The sequence below is a fragment of the Coloeus monedula genome, assembly GCF_965178545.1.
Source record: "Coloeus monedula genome assembly, chromosome: 3".
Taxonomy (NCBI): Eukaryota; Metazoa; Chordata; class Aves; order Passeriformes; family Corvidae; genus Coloeus; species Coloeus monedula.
Genome location: NC_138783.1, coordinates 16805301 through 16829743, shown reverse-complemented (window position 1 = coordinate 16829743; position 24443 = coordinate 16805301). Strand labels below are relative to the sequence as shown.

The following is a 24443-nucleotide window of genomic DNA, read 5'->3' as shown; positions in this document are numbered from 1 at the left end:
CCCAGTAAAGACTTCACAAAGTAGCATGAAAATTTGAAACCTCTGTACACAAATTGTTTCCTGCATCAGAAGCATTTTCACTGTAACACAAGTATGATACATATTAAAACAATCTCAATCCACACTACCATTTGTGTGAACATATGCCATGCCAACTTGTCTACAAAGACTCACATAATACCACTTGGAAGACTTCACTATCTCCTCAATTGACATTCTCACAATTTATTACAACATACACCCTCATATTTAAGGCAGCATAATCAATGAAAATATCAAGCATAGCAGTTAGGCAATGATTCAAAGCATTTAGGCTAAAGATCAATAGTAATTTTATCTCAGAAGTGGTAAGTCTGATCCTATGTGAAGTTAAAAAGCTTTTTTTCTGATTTCAGACCTTATTTGCTGAACTTTTCCAGAAAGCACCACCCTAATATGTCATTAATTTTACACTTAGAAGCAACTTTAATAGAGTATATAAAAGATTCTAGAACATAATTCCATACTAAGTGTTGAAGCAGTTTTAAGCATTTCAAATGAAAATACTTTGTAAAATGAGATGAGCCTGGTTGTTTTCTCAACAGAAGAAGGAAGACACTGAGGGCAGAGTGAATGATACAGTACTAGAGAAACCTGAGCCCAATTAAGAAGAATTACACTTCAAGGTAGCAATCAATTGCAAGATTAGAGTAGAAACAGAACCAAAACCTGGGGAATAAACCTACAAGTACTCGAACATCATTCAGTGACCATCATCACATCAGATGTGTTTGCTCTGCTCAATCTTTGCCTTATTTGCTCTGTCTTCTCTTACCTGGACAACAATTTCTGATGAGCTTTCTTCAGCTTTCTTTTGTGATATATTCTGAATGTGTATAAACTGGTTTGTTGCAGGTACTCCTTGTGCATCGAGTTTCCTCTCTGTTAAAGTAGGACCAACAGCAGGAGGACTTGAGCTGGATTCTGCATGTGTCTGTTGCTGGGGGATGGAAGGTGCCGTCATCCCTACTGCAGCCACCCTCGGGCCCTGGGTACAAGGTGACGACTCTGCTTCACTAGCAGGTTTACTAGTGGACGTGGCCTTGTTTGGGGGATCCACTATCGTATGTTCTATGTTTGCATCAATCTGAGCTTCCACCATAGACACTCTCAATATATCTGCTACTGCTGTCTCCGTGGATGCCTGCATGGGAAATAGGCTGGTAACCAGCAATGCCAGTTTGGGCACAGAACTGCCACCTGCTACTTTTGAAACAGAAGGAGCCTCATGCCCCTCAGAAGTTATCTGTGTTGCACCTGAAAATCAAATTTTTGTTGTGCATATTACAGTTAATATTTTTTAAATTGAAATCCTAATCAATATTTCCAAGGACAGAATGGCACAAACAACATACTTGCTATTAGGAAGACAATTGAAACTCAGTGTTTTAACAAAGGAATTAGCAATGATAGGGCAACAGTTAATTGAAGCCTGGGGAAAAGCAGCTTTTTAGGCTGCTATATAAGGATTGTAGCAGTATAATACCACAGCAGCCTAATTTTCCTTTGGGATTTACAGCCCCATGGGGTGTTTGCTGGTTTTCACATCTATTCCTACAAGGGCCAAAAAAATTTTACTTTTCTGGAGTTACTTAAAATACATTTTTTTTTCCATGTTCCTCAGTCTCTACCTTTTTCCCTCCCAAGGAAAATCAAATTACTCCTGTACATGAAAGCCGTATAACTTCAGGAAGATATGAACTACAAAGGAAGAGGAACAATGGAGAGCCTTAGGAGACTGCAGTGTATTCATGTTTTTTTCTACAGAAATAAAAAGTGCTATGGGAATGGAAATTAACAATGTGTTATATCTAAAAATTAAAAGAAAATAACTAGGACAAATTCCATGCACCAATAGTGGCTGAAATTAATAAAAACTGTCCAACAAAACAAGTTTGTGAGCTCTATGGATTTTTCCCCTATAATATGTGCTTCTCTCTCCTAGTGTCAACCTTCTGATGGGGTAATCACTACCAGCGGAATGAGGGATTCTCTCTTGCCAGGACAAAACACTGCTACAGCGACAGGGTCAGTGTTTTATTTTTTTTCCTTGAACAGCGACGTGTATTTTGCATGCTATCAATATTCCGTTACCTGGCTTGCTGGCTGTTTCTCTGAAGAGGCAGGTAGCTGCATTTGACTCTGGGGGGGCTGGGGTTGCACGTAGATTTTTTGTGCCGTTGGTGCCTGTTGCAGTTTGGGCAGCTGCTGCGTGGTTTTTACTGCAAGCACCTGTACTACAGTTTGCTGTGGCTGTGCCACTAAGGTAGGGAGTTGCCTTTCTTTGGCCATCATATGGTGTGGGGGGTGCTGTGCATCTGGTTTGGTCTGTGCTTGCTCTTGCTGCAGGGGGGTTAGCTTTTGATGCCTTATGGAAAGTTGGGGCATTTGTGGGAGTTTGTGCTGGATTTGATCAGCCTGTAGGTGGATTGTCTGCTTCTGCTTAGTCTGGAAACACTGCAGAGTTTTCACTTGCAGTTGAGTCTGTTCCAGCTGCGGCTGACTCAGTTTTTGCTGTTTTTGTGCCTGCGATTGTGTCAGGGCAGATCTGTAGAACAGGCCAGTCTGAGGATCTAAGGTGTCCATCTCTTCCACTTCTCCTTCCTCAGTTCCAAGTTGTTCACTGTGTTTGGTAAATGCAGTATGACTGCTTAAGGCCTTAAGAAGAAGAATTTAGAGCAAGTTAGTAAAGAGAAATATAAGAATACACAATCTAGAAATAACTTTTCGTGTTTCAAATGGACTACTTTAACTTTTTTTACATTACAGACTCCCAATTCATGTATAAAAAGATACTCTTACATGGATATTTCACAATATATATGCAATTAAGAGCTATTAGTATCATGTTAAACTGTGGTACATCTCTATGTGAGAACATGAACTCCACAACTAACCCTCCGTGGGATTATGTAGATCTTGCTTGTGTCAGACTGAGGCTCAAAGCTTCCTAAGTTTGCCTGGCAGTTGGATATGAAGCAGCAGGAAGTAGCAGGTGGTTGAGCCAGTAGCTCCTCATTAAAGCCAGAGTCTCTCTGCACAATGAATTTCTATTCTGCCTCTTGAAAGCCTAGTCATCTTCTCTATGGTTTCTTCTGCAGGGGCCCACGTAACTACAGGCTGTCTTATTTCAGCAGAGATCCTCTCTTTTCCTTCCTTTCTCAAAACTGTATTGCAATTTTTCTTGGGCATTACACAAACATTTGAATTTCTGAGGGAACAAGCAATCCATGCTTCGTAAACCAAAATGTATAAATGTAGTGACAGTGTTAGCAAGATGAAGCAGCCTAGTCCCACACCTGTGAAAATATACTGCCTGATGTGCGTTTATAACTTAACACAGTGCTGTTCTGGACTGCAGCTGAAGCTCCTCAAGTTGAAGCACTGCAGAATTGAGCACATCCTGATCAAAGTCATTCAAGTGGCTTCAGCAAGATTTGACCAGAAGCTGCACTGTTTGTTTGAAGTGTTTGGGATCCCCACAGTACTGATCTAAATGTGATCTGAGTTTTTGATTCAGAGAAGTTTTCCTATTCACAAACTAAAGCCCTCAAATGGAAAAGATACTGTGTGCTCTGTGTACTGACCAGATTCCATTTCAGCCCTCTTCCCCCTACACTACCAACATAACCTAAAGGGCTCAGGCTGCTGCAGTACTACAACCACCCTCTCCATCGAAACACAATCATAGAATGGTTTGGGTTGGAAAAGATCTAAAGGAATATCTAGTCCAACACCCCTGTCATGGGCAGGGACACCTTCCACTAGACCAGGTTGCTCCAAGTCCCATCCAACCTGGCCCTGAACACTTCCAGGGTTGCAGCATCCACAACTTCCCTAGGCAACCCACGCCAGTGCCTCACTACCCCTCCAGTAAAGAATTTATTTCTAATATTTAATCTAAACCTCCTCTCCTTTGGCTTATGGTTATTGAAGCGATATTAAAATCATTAATTTGCCTGAACACTGAACATTTTTGGTGGCAGCACCATGATACATACATTCAGAACAAGCCCCGGTCCTATGTAATTTATAAGACCTACTGCTGTTTATAGACTGCTGGGCAAAGAAAGGATCCAACCTGCTGCATGATATGGGTAATGGCACCGGTGGAGGATGCAGGAATAGATTTCACCACAACAGAAGTCTGCGTTGCTGTCTGCGACTGAGCCACGTGCTGCAGCAGAGTCCTCTGGGGCTGAGATGACTGGTGGGGCTGGGACCGATGACTGACTGAAAGTAAAGAGGTCAGTGGCACTTCTCCAGAACTAACTGCAGGAACTTCACCTGTTTGCTTTGCAGTTAAGCTTCAACTGAAAGCATACACGAGTGAAAAAGATCTCAGTATGAAAAATGTCTTTCACTGTGCACTAGCATTAACCTTAATGAGTAGATCTATTCTGAGAAACCTCTTAAAAGTAGCAACTCAGGGGTTTTGCTTTTGTCTGTTTCCTAAGTAACTACACTTGGTCCAAACCTCCTCTGGCCACCCTTTCCCAATAAACCAATTCTGCAAGCAGAGTTTATACTTGATGTTCAGCTGGGTTCTTTATATAGCACCAGAATATTGCTGTAGAACACAAGTTATTCTGTGGTTTTTACACTGTTAAAACCACCTCCGCAACTGACTGCAGTTAAGAACAGCAAGCCTTGCTCACCAGATTTCTACCACTGATAAACGGCACACAATACTCCCCAGAGCATAGGCTAAATTTGAAAGATTAGCACAAAGAAAATGTTTGGGTACTATTAAATCAAGTGAGGCTGATCAGAAATTATAGATTAAAAAATGGAGACCTTGTCATGGGTCTTTGTCACTTCTGAGAACAGATCTAGCTTGAGTTACAGAGCTATAGTGAGAGACCTGTAATTAAACAATGAACCGACAGAAAAGTCATGCGCTGCTGAGAAAAAAACCCCACAAAACCATTCTATATTGCAGTCACTGATAAGATATGAATCCAAATTACTTTATACCTATCCATAATAATATGCAAATATTTGTGTAACCTAATTTCTTAGTTACAAAATATTTAATCACTTGCATCTTCTTGAAGGAGAACAAGCAAAGTTTAATCTCAGTTGTAACATAACTTAAAATTAAGAATTTTCTAGTGACCTTCCTGAATGTTTAAAGAAAAGTCAAATTTTGAATTAATATGGTAATTTTACTTTCTCACTCCAAGAAAGTTGGTTTATTTCAATACTGGCCTGCATGCTGTGCCAGATTTATCCTGGCTATCTCCCAACAACTCCTACACAACTGAAAACGTAATTTAAAAATAAAGTTTCTAACCTATATGGTTGTGTAGATATTCTTCCGAATGTGAACCAATACAGTGTTGTCTTCCGGAGTCTGCAGACAGATAAAAAATGGTGACACTAAGATGTGTGAATTGCTCCCTTCATCTCATGAGGAAGCACACGCTGAATCCCAGTTCCCAAATACCTAATCCTCTGGTCTAGGCCCATGCAGGACATTTCACAACAGACTATAGATTCCTTACTATCTTACGACTGAATTTTTAGCAGAAAATATAGCTATGTGGGTTACTGATAAATTCAGAGGAGAACAAATTAAACCAAAAAGAAACTCAATTACTTGCATTACCTGGCAATGTTCAGAGAAACTGGGGGAAGGGACAAAAATCTAAGTGCAAAATAACCACTTTAATGCTGTAGCAGAATCTGCTGCTGCCAACACACAGGAGCCTGCACTTCTCTGGTAGATTCCCACATTTCAAATCAATGTTTACAGGAATCCTAATATTTAAAATAGTATCTCCATATTGCCAGGAAATTTTTAGCCTTTGTACTTTGTACGGCTTCTAAGCTGCAGAAAAGTACTGAAGTCTACAAAGACACTGACTACTTTTCCATCCTCCCTGCAAAAGGCCCTGTTGTACATCAACTTCTCAGCAAGACCCATCAAAAACTGGAACCTTGGAGAGAAGGTCAATGCACGGTATCTGTGTCAGTGAAGATAACTGGACTGCTAATTGGAAAGCAGTTTAACACCATTTATTATACTTTGGAGTTTGTTTTAAAAGAGATCCAAGGGAGCAAACATTCAAAATTGAAGCTAGATACAGTAAGTGCTATTTAAAGGAGTAATAGTAACATCCCCCCAGCTCCAATTTCACACAACTTAGGCCATTTAAGGGATGGGAGCAAAGGGAGGAGGTACAGAACAAAATGAAAATACCAGATCAGACATTTAGCACTAAAACCACTGGAGCTACAGATACGTACTAATACAGTTTAATACAGTTAGTTTTATTTCTCTTTTTCAATGTAGACTTTCAACACTCCTTCATTTTCCAAATAATATAGAGACTAATAATGTGGCTTTAAGAAATTAAAATAGAAAACAGGTAATCTGATCTTTTCATGTATGTATGGGAAGTGGCTCACATCGAGTGTTCTGAGATAGCAGGGAACATTGGAGAGACAAGAGAAAGGACTTACACAAAATGGATGTCCAAATAGGAGGAGTCAAGAATTTAAAGAGATTAATTTGAGTAACCTATTTATTTTAAAAGTGCAAATGTATTAGTTCAAAGCTTTCTAGCAAAGTAAGAAACTGGGGCTACATTAGCATGCTAAATACATACCTGGCTTTAACTCAGGACTAAATGGATTTTAACAAATTCAATGTCTGATTCCTTTCAGTATGTACAAAAACTAGGCTACAATTCCTGTAGCTTCATTTTCTACTTTTTCCTTACTGGACATTTTCCTTCAAGGGTAGTGGGACAGTCTGTCCTCTACATCCAGGGAAAGGAAAATCTGCTCAAGTGGGATATCCTGAAGCAACCACCCTTTGTTTCAGTTAGAAACATTTTCCCCTAGGCCCCAGCAAAACAGATGCAATCTCTGTCCCTTGCACAGGGTCTCAGGAGTGGAAGACAAGACTAATTTCCTCTAAAGAAAATTTCAGCAAAAACATATAAGTGAAACCTATTGTAAGAAAACTCCAAAATTAAGTCCTCAGACTTCAACTGCAAAGCCACCCTCACACTACCTTAGCCACTTACCAGTTGTGATATATTCAGCCACTAGTTCTGACTCTACAACAGCGATTGAAGGACTTTCTGGAGAATGCCTCTTTTCTTGAGTCATCTGGATTGGGACAGCCATTTGGCTCAAGTCAATGGTAGGCTGCCTTGGCTTTGATTCCAACTTTTCCTTGACTGCTTTAGAAGAAAAGCATAAAATCAACCTCTAATACATAAACCTTCATAATAAAATAAACCTACAATATAAATGCACCAGCTTAAATAAATATAGTTAACACTACAGAATAGATGCAAACAAGCATACAGGATAAAAAGGAAGGAATCAAGTTGATTCAAGATAGGTGCTTTTCAATTGCAAAACTTACTACAACAGGCTTTTTAAGCAAAAAGTAACCTCTAGAGTTATCCTAAACAATCTCATGGGTTTTCAGACCTGTTGTCTGCTGAAGTTCCAGCAAAGCTTTTATCGTGGAAGTAGCTGACTGAGATTCATTGGATACATCCTGGTAAATTATTGTAGGGCTTGTGTCCACAGCAATTTCATGTTCTGACCAATCTTGACTTCTTGAAGCAATCACATGGACTACAGGCTGAGAATCTGCTTGCAGAAAAAACAAAGGCACATCATAGAATCACAGAATGGTCTGGGTTGGAAGAAACCTTAAAGCTCATCTCGTTCCACCCCCCTGCCACAGGCAAGGACACCTTCCACTAGCCCAGATTGTTCCAAGCCCTGTCTGACCTGGCCTGGGACACTTTCAGGGATGGGGCAGCCACAGCTTCTCTGGGCAACCAGTGCCAGTTCAAGTCATCATAGAACCATTTTGGGTTGGAGGGTTCTTGTCCAACTTCTTGCTTTAAAGCAGGGTGATAGTTCAAAATTATACCAAATTACACATTACTTACTAGTTTTGAACATTGCCAAGGATGCATACTCTCATTCAGCAACACTTTAGTTTCTATCTCAATTGATTCTTGAAGTAAAAGGCTGTTGATGTTATGAACAGTTTCCAGCAAAAAACCGAAAAGTTCTGTATCTTATTTTTTTTGTAAAAGATTTTGTTTGAAAAATCAAAGTTCAGCAGGTTTCTTTGTATGTTGAATTTGCCTTGGATTGAACTTTTTTTCCCCAGGTTTCAGCAGTTCGGGTGATCAGCATGTGTTCAGCATTCTGAACTAACAGCACCTAAATTTGGTAAGTTGGTTGAATCATCAGAACTTTTTTAAAACTTAAATGGCCATATAGATCAACAGTTACAAAATTATACAGAAAAGGTACAAAGGTTTCACTGAAACATTTGCTTTTATTTGCTGTAGTGATACATATCATGATCACTCCCAAACACAGGTTAGATGTTGTTTATGCCCTACTATTTATGCTCCTCCCAGACACAAAGAGCTGCTTTGGCTTGAAGCCAGGGCAGAATTCCCATCAGGACTGCATGTCTGATATATGTCCTGATGCACATACACACGTCTACAAAAGGACCAAGATTTGTGTTGACAGCTTTCAGCCATGCAGCAGAGAGATGCTTCAATACACTCCGTAAAGACAGTGGCAGAGCATGGACTGCCAAAATAACCTCCAAAACTTGCTACCCTGCCTACCTCTGGCAGACTCTCCAGGAAGAGGGAACAGGTTGCATTTTAACAGCAAGTTGGAGCCCAGCAAGACATCTTTATCTCCACTTTTCAGGAGAAATGAAAGCATATAGTAAGTAGCTCAAAAGAAAGAAAAATATAAAAGTAAGGGAACAATGGCACTTCACTGCAAACAGATGGGGTGAAACCTGCGTTAAAAGGAGACACACAGAGCTCTCTGGAGCCAGCTGGCATTCTTGGAAGACAGTCTACTCATACATTATGTGACACCAAGACAGACCTTGAGAGCTCTGGGAAGACTCTGTAGAAGAAGAGCTACTGTCAGTGTAGGTTTGTGGTTCTTCTTTCACTTCTGGGAGAGAAGAGTTTCCTGTCTCTGCTACCCTTGATGCCTGCTGTAACGTTTCAGTCACCAGCTGTCTGGTTTGTTCACTCACAACTGTTGCTTGAAATGTCACTGGCTTTGGTTTTATGAGGACCTAATTAGAAAGGTAAATTTTGTTTAAAGTAAAAGCACTCAAGAAAACACATCTGAGCAATCAGAGTACATGGTGCCACTCAGATCTACTTACACCACCTATAAAATATTAATATTTTACTTTAAAAGTCTACCTCTAAATTCAGCAACTTTGATTATTAAAGCACAAAGCCCAAGTGGCAATGCACAATAATGTACTTCTCACTCAGTTATTTGAAGTACTTAACACAATAAACCACTAAACAGTGATTTTTCAGGACTAGATAAAACTAGTGTGATAAGACAAAGCTATGCAAGTGAGCTGGAACATGCACTGCACTGATAAGGACAAGCACGTCCACAATAAATACAGTCTTGAACAATCAGAACACACAAAATGTTACATGTGATAAAAGTTCTTTAAAATAGTAAGTGCAGCCAGAGAAAAAGCTGAAACTGAAAGCATCCAGAAATAAGCCAGGTTCTCTGTACCCAGCCCCACCAACTACACAAGGTTTCAGGGACAGCCTGAACAGGTATTAAGCAGAAAATAAACTTCAGTAAAACCTCAGATGTGATGGATGACCTATGTCCAGACTCTGCATCTTTATTTCTCATGGTCTAACCATTAGCTGTAAGATGTAAACAAGTATCTGGAGCCATGGCCAGACAGTTTCAGCTACAGAAAAGGCTTAATAAATCCTTTTGGCTTGCTCTAGGCCTCCAGAAAAAACTAACAAGTGCAAATACTGTGCTTGAGAAATCAGAATTGAGGCCACCTCATTACACTAAGTCTCATTCCCCACAGATATATACTAAACCTGGAACAAATGAGGAAATACATTGAAAAATTATTTACTTCCCATTAAAATTTAGGGGTACATTCCAAGACAGAAAGGGGTCCTCACTGTACCTGTGTTTTCCCTTGCTGACCATAAACAATTTTAGTTGGGATGATTTTGGTGGCTGGCTGGACCGTGGACCCTATTCCTTTTGGCTGTGTAACAATCATTTTTGTGATGGGTCTTGTGGCAGTGATGATAGCAGGTTTTGCTCCTGCTGGCACTGCCTGAATAGTTTTCTCCCCCTGTAGAGAAGTCAAAGTTTACAGGTTAACTTAATGAAATTGTTCAGTGAGACCCAATTCTCTAAAAAAATACAGTTATATGTGAGTGTGTGTACCATGAAATAAATCTCCCACTACAACTACATTTATTGGATACAAAATACATTAGAAGACCAAGAACAAGAGAACCTACGGTTGTGAATGAAAAAAGCTACCAAAATCCTCTTTCCATTACCTTACCTTTTGAGCAGCTCTGAAGGGGTGAATAAAAAGAAGAAACTAAAAGACATGAAGTTTTTCAAACTGGAACTTTGTCCAAATCCTTCACAAATGTTTTTTAAGACCACCAATTTCTATTAACACTAACTTTGGCAAGACATCTACAAAACTTGAACTGAGATTCTAAAAAGAAATTATTTAAATACAGATTTTCATATAGTCTTCAGGACCAATACATTAATTATGTATGGACTTCTTTTAAACTAAAAGTTCACTTCATCAAAAAATGCAGATTCACAGCTGTTTCACAGGAATCATTTGACTGTGGAATAGTGTTTACAGATGACTAGACTCCCGATAGCTTAAGAAGAGCAAAGGCATTGAGCATGCTTTTTTTAAGCTCTGCACAGTAACAAACCAAGTGAGTAACAACATTAGTAGCCAGTTCCTACCAACATCCATGAAATAGCTGGAAAGCCCCCAAAGCACACTTGTTTCAAAAATACCATCCCATTCTGGTAGCTACTATTGTGTAACATCATAGGATTTCCACTTGTCTGCAAATACACCTTTAATTCTAAAACTAGGAAAGTTCAAAACCTAAAACAAAAATCATAAAAGATTTTTAAAACCCCATCGGTGGTTCTGCTACTCAAGCAGCCTTTTAAATTTTACAGGACTGTGGCATTAAATCTCACAGTTTTATCTAGGAACATTGATCATTTTTATTTACTAGTACTTACAGGTAAGCTCAGCTGATGCTGGAAACTTGATTTTATTCTTAGGTATACCTCAGGTTATTAAAAAAAAAAAATTCACCACTATACAATAGTCAGGGCACAGGATGTCACAATGTTACACACCACATAAATTTAAAGTGGTTCCCCTACTGTGAAGACAGAGTTTATTTCTGCCCTTTATACCCAAAAGACAAATGGTTGGAGACGCAAGTTATTAACACAGGACCCTGGTTCTCACTGGAGCAAACAGGCTAAGATTCTAGTTATTTTAATCTCCTTAATTGCTTCAGGAATACAAAATCATTATCCATGGGAAAAAAGCACATTCAAAAGTTTCTATTTTCCTTTAACTTTGAAAAAACATCCCCAGTTTGCTTTAAGCATGGAATTATATTCTGCAAACCACAGTCACTTTTCAAACATCCCTGACATTAAGGCATGCTGGATCTGTTAAGGAGCTCATGCACAGTTTGCTTTTAATCAAGCCTTTAGCAGAATGAATGCTTGCCACTTGGCTCTTCATTTGAGACTTGAAATGATTACTTACCCCAGCATTCAACAGTGTTGTGACAACATTTTTGCCTGGAAGCCCTTGAATTGTAGTTCCTTTTCCAGTAGTTTTTTGCACAACAATCACATTGGGTTTCGATGTCATTGGAATTGTAGTGATTTTGGTTGTAGTTCCTAAATTTTTGTTGGAAAAGAAATAATGTGCAGTTTATCACATTTTGTGTATTTCCTTTCACCATAGAAGTTGGTGAGCTATAGAGGAATCATTGCATTTAAATCTGACAGCACATCAAGAAACCAGCAGCATCTGGAATTGGAATTTATGTCACCCAAATCAACATGGAATGATTAGATGCCAACTCGACAAATCTTTCACCTACAGTAAAACCAGGTGTGCCTAGGGGAACATAATATATTCTGTATTAGGACAGGCAACCCCTTCTCACAAGTTACAAAGCAGACTAACACAGCTTTCTCAGGCAAACATGTAGAACTTTTCAAAGGCTGGAGTTAGGCTGGGGTAAGCACATAACTAATACTAAACTCAAGATCCGATTTGCACAGACAATCTCTTCTACAGATGACCTCTGTAGAAGAATCTACGTACCAAGGGTGTATCTCCAGTCAAGAGAAACACCAGCTCTTTCTGTTCTAATGTAAGTGATGAGTAGTGGATTTAAAGAAGGAAAAAAGAAAAACATGCTATTGTTTTACAACCAGTCCACAAAAGTTAAGTTTAGAAGTGTGGAGTGCTTTTTTTGTTTTTGAAGAGCTGTCTTGGCTATTTCTGTTCCTATGTTGGTGTTTACTTAGTTCCATTCCCTGTATCAGGTTTTTAATTACCTGCAGTGACAGTTAATTCTGGTCAGCCTTCCACAGTATACAAAAGTTACATACACTGGAATCAGTCATCAATGCTATCAGACTGCCACTGCAGTAGCTACTCAGACAGCTTTTTATCAACGATTTCTCCTTTCTCTAGAGGAAAGCACCATTCAGTCACAACAGAGCTGCAAACCCAAAGATTTCCTTTACTACTTTCTACCCATCAGTCATACCTGTAGATACTTCGCAAAGTATTTCAGATTAAAAATTCTACTAATTCTAGGAAAGGGAAGACATGCTGAGACAGGATTATGATTTATTTAATCCTACTGACTTCAGAGGCATCTAAAGACTGCTCCCTTAGCAAAAACAATTAAGCAAACAAAAAGAAAAAAGCAGGCATGCTTTCCAAACTTGTGTTCTTTCAGGACAATCATTATTATCCTCGTCAGGATCACCCACAGGTTTCTCCACATTAGCTGCTGCTCAGAAGAATACTTCCACCTGTGTATAATTCATTAGAAGACCTAAAAATTGTCTTAACAATTCATCATACCCACAACAGGCTAAAAAAAGTTACTTATTGCCAAAGAAGATGCTGTATCATCACTAAATATAATTTTGTAGAAATCAAAAACTGCTCTACTAGATTACAGCCCAAGAGTACATTTACTTGATAGCTTGTGCAGCACCTTCAGGTGACTGGAGCTGGCTGGTGCCACATCAGGTCTTTGCTAAACAAAGTCTAAGTCCCAAACATATACTAAGAAATTGTTAGTGGTAAGTGTGCTTGGTCCCGGTCCTAAAGAGACTCTATCTTTAGAGATGATAGAACCACTGAATATTTTGGGTTGGAAGGGACCTTGAAGCTCAGCCAGTTCCACTCCCTGTCAAGGGCTGGGACACCTTCCACTAGATCTGGTTGCTCCAAGCACCATCCAACCTGGCCTTGAACACCTCTGTGGGTGGGGCAGCCACAGCTGCCCTGGGCAACCTGTACCAGCACAAAACCAGCAGGGAGAATGAGGGCTGGTCAGCAGACTAACAAAGATAAGCAGCAGAGTCTGCATAAAGCTGGGAGGGAAAGCTTAAGGCAGAACACGGGCTAAAGGAAAGACAGGCTGCCAATGATAAAATATCGAAGTAAGGTGGAGACTGCATAGCTGAATCTAACATATACAGGCCATTTTTATTCTGGTTCTTTGGACATGCAGTGGAACAGAGAAGGGCAGCATTGGGATTATAAAATGCTTTAAACAGGGGCCAATAGTGTTTTCTAATCTTTCTGCCCTCCATACAATGTACTAGCTCCCCACTTCACATTTCTCCTTCCTCGCAGTTTTCCTTCACATTTGCTGTTTCCTTCTTAAACACAAGAACTACCACAATCCTTAAGAACACTTCACCTTCAAACTTCTATTATCTTCTTCTTCATGCTCAGCTATTTTTCTTCGGAATTTTCCAATAAAGGTCCTAATAACTATTTGAGCATGTAACACACAGAAAAGCCCTGAACAATTAAAGAAAGCCCAAAGTTACTTTTAAAATAGAAGTCTTAACATCAAAGTACTCATATGCCTACCAGAAACAATATTACTGCTGATGATCTTCCCTCCTAGAGTAGCCAGTGATTTTGGTACTACGGTAATGATGCTACCACTTGTAGTTTTCACGTAAGTAGCAGCCCCTGGAGTTCCAGCCATCCGAGCCCCCAGAGAAGGACTCACTGTTGGCCGTGTATATGTTGCTTGAGTTCCTGTTTTAAAGAGAGAAAAAAAAAAGTTCACTGTTACAACACAATCCTCTACTAATATTTGTGAGAAAATATGTTAGTTTAGGAATAAAGTGACAGATTTATTCAAAGATATCCCACACTGCAATCTATTACCACCCTTTACAATTTTTCTAGTAATTTCTAAATCCACAGAGCAATATTCAAGTATATACAAAATTTAAATTAATATAACAGTCTTCTGAGTATTTTAACAAATGTTCCATGACTGCCTTATTTTAATTAATGTCCTTGTGCATAAGATCGTAATTTTCAATAGATGTGCAGATTCTGCCTGTAGGTTTGCCTCTTGCTCCCTCAGATGCCCCAGAGTCAGCCATCTGATGACACAACCAGAACTCATCCCTTCCTCTCATAAATGACACTTCTCCTATATGACCGATTGTTTATAAAGAGAACCACTAATCACGGGTCTAAATAACACCCTTAGAGAAAAATATAATTTACAATGATGATGCAATTTTATGGACTTTGCATACAGCAGCACAAAAGAAACCTCTAAACATAGTATAAATGCTGTTTTTTCAGAAGTAGTCCTTTTCTGGATGGAAAGAGAACTGAGTCCACAAAAGAAAATTGCTCAAAAATAGTAACAGCTACACAAACACTGGAATTCCATTCTGCTTGTACTGCTGCCGCTAGTGCCCTTAATTGCTAAAGATCGCAGAGCAAAGCAGCTTGTTTTGTCCAGAAAGGTGCGTTCACATCCAAGAGAACACAATACAGATTTTACCAACTAAATGAACTGCAAAACTTCTGGGTTTTTTTCATGTACTCAAGAATTTATCTGTGGAGTACTTTAAAAGTTATAAACAGAATATTTACCATTTTACCATTAGTTTATGCTAAGGACAAGAGGAGATGGCCTCAAATTGTGCCAGGGGAGGTTCAGGTAGGATATTATGAAAAAATTGCTCATGGGAAAGGTGGTCAGGCATTGAAACAAGCTGCCCAGGAAAGTGGTGGAATCACCATCCCTGGAAGCATTCAAAAGCTGTATGGATGTGGCACTTGGACAAGGTTTTTAGTGGTGAACATGGTGGTGCTGGGTTAACAGTCAGACTTGATGATCTCACAAAGGCTTTTCCAACAGTAACGATTTTATGGTTCTAATATTCCCAGCCCATCCTAAAAAAAAAAAAAATCAGGAAATAAAGAGTTTTCTGAAAACCACGATAAAGCTACCTTTTAAGTTTTCCTCATCCAAGTTTATAATCTGAACAATCTGCATTATTATCTATTACAAACACAAATACAATTAGATGCCCAGAAAAACACTGGGAGCTTAAATTTCAATTTACTGGTCTTTTTATAAATTCACTGCAGGACTATGAGCAAGTCACATGTCTTCTGAAGTCCATCTATGCAAAATAGGAATGGTGCTGACCTGTCTGCTTGAGTTAAATCAGTAAAAATCATGTAATATAAGGTGCTACAGAAGTGCAAAGTATCTGTATAGGTTGCAAGCAAACTTCCTTTAAATAAACCCAATGGGGAAAGAACAATGATATTTTTGTGAAACAATTCAAACAGAGGAACAGAAGAGCACGCAGTGCAAAAATCCTGATCTATAATAAGTAACAGGATTGTGAATGTGCCATTGTGCCCACTGTTCGAAAGAGGTAAGTGCTTTTTTATTAACCCTAAGAAACCATGTTTGATCACCTGTATGTCTGGGTTTACCCTCCCTTCCCTTCTCAGAGGCGTAACTTACCAGTGGGAGTAGTGACCAGTTTAGTTGTCATGATAGTCCCATTACTGCTAACCACCATAATGGGTGAATTGCTACTGCTGGGCAAGGTCGCTGTAACTGGTTTGGGAAGGATTTTACTGGGCTGCACCTGTTGAGTGATTATTTTAACACCTAGGAAAGGAGAAAGGTCACTGTTAAAATACAGGCACGATAAGTTACCTTCTGAAATGCTTTCTCAGACCAAGGCCTAGTGGGCAAGTAGCTCCACAAGGCTTCAATTCTGAGCCCATGTATTCTTGATCATGAAAAAATTATTTAATTTTTGACTTTGGTTTTTTTTTTCCTCTTAGTTTTGGTTGGGTTTTTTGTTTGTTTTGCAAATACCAAGAAAGTCATCATCTTTGCCTTTCATGTGCCTGTTTAAATTCCTAGCTATTTCCACTGTCCATTCCATCACTGATTTGTTGATGTCATTTTTAACTTTTCCTGGTCCATGATACAAGAAACCATAATGTTTCCCAGGAGGCAACAGGTTACAACCAAGACTGAATTGGTTCATACACCATGAACCATCTAGAAGCAAAGTAATTCTTCATCAATTCAGTCTGTAAATCCTAATGTGTCTTAATTAGCCTAGACAAATTTCATCACCCTGAATAAATTAAAAAACATTTCTGCACAAGGAGTATTAGTGACTGTAAGGAAGCAACTGTGACACTGGCTAGGGAAGGTTACTTTAAGTAAACTGCTCTCTTTCCCCTTGATTTACTGGTTATCTTAAAGCCACAAAGAAATTTGGCTTAAGCTATGAAAAGAATCAGCAAGAATGAAGGATGAGGGCACCTTAGTACTGCCAGGATTCTGCTCCCTCTCTCTCCATTTTGTGTTGGGGAATGGGACCTCTGTGAGATTCACTTCTCAGTTGCAAACCAGCAGATTCCCAACATCTGTTCAAAAGGAGATCCAGGAGATGTGGTGGCCAAATGCCATGGAACACACAGCCTGGATGAATCCCATCTAAGTGAAGCACCTAATTTGTACACAAGTATTTCTAGGTGAAAAATTTTGTCCACTTGAGATGTGGAACATCCTCCAGAGAAGTTTTCTTCTCTCTACACTGAATATAAAAGCAGTACTGAGCAAGTAAGCTCCAAACTGAAAGAGAAATTGAAGTCTCTGCATCATCCAGACAATGGATGAAAAGTCACCATGAAAACTGATTCACATCTTCCAGAAAGAATTGGTATCAGATGGTATTTCTAAAGAAACTTTTAACTAAAAAGCACATTGAGCCTAAATCCATTGTAGAAGACAATGAAATGAAGCTCATATTGATACTGCTCAGTGGCTGGAAGCCTTTTTTACATCTTAATTAGTAGCTATTACTTTTCTTAAGCAGTAATCCTATAATCCAAAAGGTAGTTTTATCAAAGGACAGGAGTAGGGCTGTTTATTTTTTCATTCCATGGTCTACTTTAATTCCTTGATCTAAATAGTACAATATAAAATAATAATTTTACTGACAGGATTAAAATACTAATTTTGTATTAATATACATAAAAGTACTATTATACTTTGCACTTTTATAGCACGTCTTTGAGAACTGGATAACTTTGCAAGCTTTATTTCTTACTACTTCTTGCTGAGATAAGAACTGTGTGCTACAGCAGAGAAAAGCCAAGAAAGAACAATTACATGACTTGCCCAAAGTCAGCTGAATTAATCAATGTTACAAAAAGAATCCAGTCCAACTTCCAGATCTAACTGTATTTGTTTTGACATGTACCTCAAAAGTATGTTTTGATTTCTGGACCAAAGAAAATAATTAAAACATGGAGTAACTTCTTTTTCCAGATGATACAGTTGAACAATTCTGGGATCTTCAGAAAACTGGTGTGTTTCAGGTTGCCAATCACATTATTTTTGCAGTTATTTACATACCTCTCAACCTCTAAGATAAAACATATATACCTAGAGCAAGGTCTGTAATACCAGAACCAAACAAGAAAAGTGAAACAACCAAATCCTTTAATTACTGTTACTTGAAAACATTAAAACATCCTTCACTATCTACTTATATTCATGTTTAAAGCCAAATCCTGTACTCAAGAAATCATGCCTTCATGACCACTCCCCCATGCACATTTTGGGACAGAATTCTGCCCTACTTTCCTGAGTTACAGTCAGACCTCACCAATGTGACCCAAGAAAAACTCCAACTACCTGATTCCTGTTTGATCTGAATGGTGGGCTTGATGCCAGCTGGCAGCTGAGACTGCTGTGGCTGCTGCTGGGCTACAGAACATGGCACCAGCTGCTGCTGCTGCGGTTGCTGCTGCTGCTGCTGTTGGGCCTGTTGGACTTGGTGCAGCTGCTGTTTGGGAGACTGCTGATGCTGTTTGGGAAACTGTGCTAAGATCTGAGTTGGATTCCCAACCAAACCTTTTGGGGAAGGTAGTCTGGTAGAGGCAACTTTAATTGCTGATGTAGACACACCTGTGAAAGAGTAAATGGTTTAAGACTGAACAGTGCAATGAGAGAAAAATACTATAATTTCTAAAATAATTTTGCATTTCAACCATCTTTACTACTAAAAAATGCATTGATAGATGTGAGGAAATAAGGTTCCCATGTAGCAGAAGTGCTCTGTTAGGAGGCAATGGAGCCTTATACAGAATTTCAATGTGGCAGCAGAACACCAGCTAATGGAAAGACCACAAACCCAGTCTACTTCCCCACCTTTTGTAATACAAATAATTCAATAATATTTTCAAAGTCTTGTCTTTAAGCTTCAAGACAGCAAAATACGTATAGTGAAAATATTTTAAATATGTATTTATAACAACATAGTTTAGTGGAAGGTGTTCCTGCCCCTGGCAGGGGGGCAGGAACTAGATCTTAAAGATCCCTTCCAACTCAAACCATTCTGTGGTTCAATGATTCTAAAATCACAATGATGAAAAGTTGGCAATAGGAGGATGTCAAATATCAAACCCATCAACACTGGGAGTAGCTGTTAGTAAAAGAGTTGGTTGGCATTTAAAAAAAATCAAGTAATGTTATGTAAATTATAAAACTGTGTGACACCTGTTTTGTGCTGTTGGGTTAGGTGGTCTTAAAAGTAAAAGTGATTAAAAGAAGTTTACAGTAAGATGGAAATACAAAGTTCCCAAATAAATATTATTACTTATTTCTGTCATTCCCATACATAGCTATCAAAATATTTACAGCAAATTTGGCTTTGTATATAATTCTAAACTACACATCTGTAAGCACCAAGACAGACAAAGTCCATATCTTATGAAGGCAATTTTTAACTAAATCCCAGTTGTAGTGAAAAACAGAAACAGATGGCAGTGATAATGACAGAAATTACAGTAAAGGTACAATTCTGGCAATCTAAATAAGCAACCTCACTGCATCATTTAAGATGGTTACACCATTTCCTTGGGCAGCTCCTTTCATTCATGAGTTCAACTCTATATTTGAAGAGATTATCAGTTCACGTCACAAAACTTTTCACCAGCATCTTCTGCAATGACACTGGCAGCCTTGGAAAAAAACCTTTTAGAGAGATACTCCACCTATGTACTTTAGAATTAAAGTCTCTTCCATGATCAAACCCAACTAAAAATCAACGGTTCAAAAAATATTAAAGCCTGCTGTGAGCCCTTCTTCTCCATGGATTAATATCTGATCATATTAATACAAGCAATAGGGAAGGAAAATGCCTCCTTAGCCTTGATACACCTACCCAATATTTTGTGGAATGGAACAAGAATGGAAAATACAGACCAGGAAAAATTGTGACACTTGCCACTGTCAGGCAGTTTTTCTTTCAAGTGCTGCTCACTAAAGTTCATTCATTCATTCATTCATTCATTCATTCATTCATTCACAGCTTCCCTTTCAAATGCTAGCTGGTGGCTGTGAAGCTGAAACAGCCAAGCTAGCATACACAGCTGGAATTTGAAATCAGAAACCTAGGAATTTTAATCAGGCCCACTCAGGTCTTAATTATAAAGGACTTTAAAACTGACAGGCTGATAAAATACACTAATAAAAAGTTGTAAACACTTCTCTACCTTTCAGAATTGTCATCTGGGCATGTTAATAAGTTGTACTTATTTGATGTTAACTTTGCATGTCTTTGTAAATCAGGCTTTTAGAGATGCAATAACCTTCAAATATTGGAAATACACATTTTTCTATGCATCACGAGAAGGTCTTAAAGCCAATCATTTTGAGGTTATATTGCTTTAGAGCTAAGTCACGCCACCTCGCCTCACCTCCTCTTAAAAAAAGAGGATCTGCACATTAACTGTTGAAGTAAAGAGGAAGAGAGTTCAACAAGAACTTCTGTGGAGACTCTTGGATTAGTTTCATAAGCACATTTCTTTCACATGTCCTGTGCTTTACTCATCATATGTAAATAAAAAGTGCATCTCCCCAATGCTATTCTCAATGCAAAGTCCAATTCCTCAGTGAAAGAGCCTTTATAAGAGAATTGCCATACCTTGTGCCACTGTTGACATAACCACTGATGGTGTAGACGACACTACAGCAGTCACAGCAATAGTACTTGCAGTGCAGGAAGGAGTGGAGCAGCTGCTGCTGCTGCTGCCCACAGAGGACTGGGAAGCAGTGATAACCACGGGCTGCTTTTGAGTAGTTGAGGCAATGACTGATGTTGGAACAAGTTTTGTAACTGCTGCGTAGTTGTGGGACTTGGAAAGGATGTTGGGTACAAAAGTTGAGCTTGGAGAGGTGGTTACTATTATGACCTGAAAAAAGAAAAATACAAGAAGAAATTCATTTGTTCTTTGCATCTATTTAGAAGCATAGAATTTCAGTAACATGTCTGTTTGTGTATTTAGGTTTAGGGATACATGTTTATTAAGAGCTTGTAAGACTGTCAATCACATTTGCTTGCAAGAAAAAGTTTCAATTATTTTGAGGAAGTGGTGATTAATGTTTCCTTAAAATTGGGCAGATTTTTTAAGGAAAACAATTACTATCCAATTAAAGTAGAATTTTATCTCATGTTTGAAGGCAAACAGACAGGAATGAACTTGACTTCATTAAACTGGGCCAGGAAGCTTGAAACCTATTTTAAGAGAAACTGAATGGATTTCCAGCAAGTTTTAAGTGCCACTCTCCCAAACCTCACGAAAGTACCAAGAAACAGCAATGAGAGAAAATAGATGATATTTTTTCAAAAATTAACAAGCACTTGCTGAGTCAGTAATGAGAAATGATCTACCAGGTTGTATGCAGTATTTCATCAGTGAAAGAAAAATGGTTTAGGTTTGAAGCAATTTCTGCTTTATTTAGTGCTCTTAATAACAAGAAATTCTTTCTGATTTGTCTGAAAATGCTTTCTCTGAAGAGAATAAACATCACCCCTGTGTGAGTTACAATTACAACTCCATGAATCTGATCTGACATAGAAAAACATAGAATTCATGACAGCATTGGAAGAAGTCTGTCGTTATGCAACTGACCTAGAAAACTAAGCACTTATTGAGCAGCAAAAATGGGGACTGTTTACATAAAGAAATTCCTTTTATTCAACTTCTATGTCGCTTCTTGTACTTACAGTTAAAATAGAAAAAGAAGCACAAAAGTACAACATTTTCAGTTTATCAAGCAAGAATATTGAGAAATTATTTTAATAATGCTATTGTCCCAACAAAAATTTTGTTTATTAAAACCTTGAAAATTTAAGCTTATTAATGATTCAATGTAACAAAAGCTGATAGAAAAGTAAGGTACAAAATGGGCAAAGGAAACCTGTGTCAGCTCACACACAAAGTCTTACACAGCTAGCCAAGCACTACTGAAACCTTGCCTGATAAAGAAATAATACGGTAATGGCACCAGAAATAGACTTAAGCGACAGATCAAGCAGCAAGAGATTACGAGTTTATAATTTGCTTAAAGAAAAATGAAAAAAAAAAAAAAAAGGGGAAACAGCCACATGGATGGAATAAAAGCATTATTAAAAAAGCAAATTTCACCACCATGGCTGGTTCTGCTTCTCCTTTTGCCTCAGTTCTTAGTTTGATGGTCTCTACTGCTTAGATAAACCTTTAATACCTTGATCTGAGGAAAATCAAAACTTTACTACCCCCACAAGCTGTAGCAGGTTGACCACAACTAATCAGTGTCTGAAGGACCAGGTTTCCACATTCTGCTGCTTTTTTGATCGCATTCTCCAGTGAGAACATTTTCTCTGCATCAGTCTTATTTCTGCATTCTGCCTAACCTTGATTTAATCAAAACACCTTTCTCAAATTGCTCTTAGGCTACAAACACGCAGATGAGCTGAACATGACACAGCTTGTTCTAGTGTGAGAATTGGAAGTGAAAAGATTCTATGATATGCCCCTGGAGTTTTATCTTGTTTCTAAAACTGTCAGCTAACACTTGGAATACTTCCCAACTGTCTGAAGTTAGGGTCAGCTCCATTCCACCCAGGGTAACTAATTTAGGAATACAGTCAAAGGACAACTTGCAGTTAAAACAGGCATATTACAGGTTAGTGTGAATATAAACCCTACTACAACAGGGCAAGTTCAGCATCACAACTAAGTACAGATATGTAGAATGAATTTGAGCATAACTGCAACTCCTGCAGACCACTGCATTTCCTTAAATCCAAGATTATCACTTAAAAACACTTTATTTAATTAAGGAAGGAACAAAGCCTGTAAAGCATTACAGTTCAACAGTGACTGCTATACTGTGACTAAGCAGGTTTGGGTCTATCTATTCTATCTCATCTTTCAAAATTAAAAGAGCAGAGCAAAGTTCAGTAATCTTCATGTATGAAGTATATCCAGAAAACATAAAATTCAGGTAAAAATTTAAAAATTAAAGTTCAAATCACAACCACTTTATTTCTGAAGTACTGTTTTCTCATGTACGTTGAAATGATCCAAATAATTTCATCGTGGGTACCAAAACTGCATCCCATGTTCTACAGCAGAGAAACTGCCTAACTTTAAACCTACACACACACACAAATCAAGGTGGCAATTTTGTTATTGTTGCTTTTAATTGTTACAGTAAAATCTAATTCCCAACATGTACTGAAATTAGTACTGCCAGCTCTATTTTGAGAGATGCCAAATTTAGTCCCTGAAAAAATAAAGGTATTGTAACTGCCAGAAACTTCACTAGCTAGATTCCTTCTGTGTCCTAGACAAGTGACTTTATTACAAGAGAATCCAGAAACTGGAGCTGTGACATTATTAGTTGTTACAACACATCTTCCTCCAACCCACTGAAATGTCAAAACGATTCAAAGAGCTGGCATGCAGAAACACAGAATTTCATTCACATGTAACAACTTACACTCAAATCAGAAATGTGCTGTTGGATATGAATGAACAAGACTGACATTTAAATTAAAACTACTAAAGGGGATTTCTCCCACCAAAATCATCCAGTTATATATTTTGGCATATCAAAATCCAACAAAAGAGGGCAGTGTGACAAGTTCAGATACAAATGCTACTCTGGCTGCCTAACAAAACAAGCACTGATTTTCCTGTCACACCAGATTAGTAAAACAGTCAAATAATAGAATGCAAAGTAAACCGTAAAATTTTGATGTCAGAACAAACGCAGAGGCACAACTGCAGGAAAGGTCCTATCAACAGTCCACTCTTTTGGAGACTTAGTACACTGTCTTTAATTTCCATGATATATATAACACCATACTTAATACAACCCTACACGTTTGAAGCAAAAATTTCTTCCTGCACAAATTAGAACCCTAATGTGCAATAAGATGGATAGGTTAAGCCCTGTAGTAGCTGTGGATTTGCTGCACTGAATGCAGAACATTTAATTTGATGGTTTATGCTCACTCATGGATTTCTCTTATACACTCATGTATTCAGAGATGAAATTTGATTAAGGACACTGTTAAAGAACAGTGAATCAAATGAAAGCATCTTCCCTGGAGTGGGAAGAGGTCAGAAAGCAAGATCTTTATTGCACATTACTTCAGTTAATCTTACTCAGTTTTAAAGTTTCCAAAAATCAGGACAGAGGAACTCTGCTAATCCAAAAAGAGGCATAAAGCAATTAAGAAGACTAGTAGAAAAAATACCATGCAAAGGTTTGAGCTCAATAGTCAAACTCTCACAATTGGAAAAAAATGCTTGTTAGTGGCCAGCCTACTGTAAGTCTGTTGGTATCGAGGCGAAATTAATTCCACAGAGACGCTAACTCTCCCTGAAGTCTGCTGTAACTAATAACTGTACCAAGAATGAACTTGGTCTGAACCATTCATCTTTGTTTTTACATCTTAAGAACAGAAAAATAGACACAACTGAATTGCCTCCTAATGAATGGGAATATAGTCATGCCATAGATTAGGCACTTAAAAATCTAAATCCAATCCAAAATTTAAACAAGAAAAGCCTTTTCTACACACTGCATTGTGGTGAAAGCTAGGCACACTCAGCT

The 24443-nt window shown here is 38.4% G+C and overlaps 1 protein-coding gene across 10 annotated transcripts in view; it reads right to left on the bottom strand.

Moving 5' to 3' along the window:
* Positions 1-24443, bottom strand: part of EMSY (EMSY transcriptional repressor, BRCA2 interacting) — a 44211-nt gene that overhangs the window by 2173 nt on the left and 17595 nt on the right. For 4 of the 10 annotated variants that reach the window (XM_082279249.1, XM_082279247.1, XM_082279252.1 and 1 more), the window contains 13 exons: positions 20479-20746; positions 18186-18458; positions 15984-16133; positions 14060-14233; positions 11690-11826; positions 10031-10204; positions 8941-9139; positions 7492-7656; positions 7077-7235; positions 5336-5395; positions 4121-4272; positions 2134-2697; positions 815-1183 (listed from right to left, as the gene is read on the bottom strand). In XM_082279249.1, the coding sequence (XP_082135375.1) occupies positions 815-1183; positions 2134-2697; positions 4121-4272; positions 5336-5395; positions 7077-7235; positions 7492-7656; positions 8941-9139; positions 10031-10204; positions 11690-11826; positions 14060-14233; positions 15984-16133; positions 18186-18458; positions 20479-20746 (2844 nt within the window). The other 6 variants (XM_082279250.1, XM_082279251.1, XM_082279255.1 and 3 more) reach the window with 6 other exon arrangements.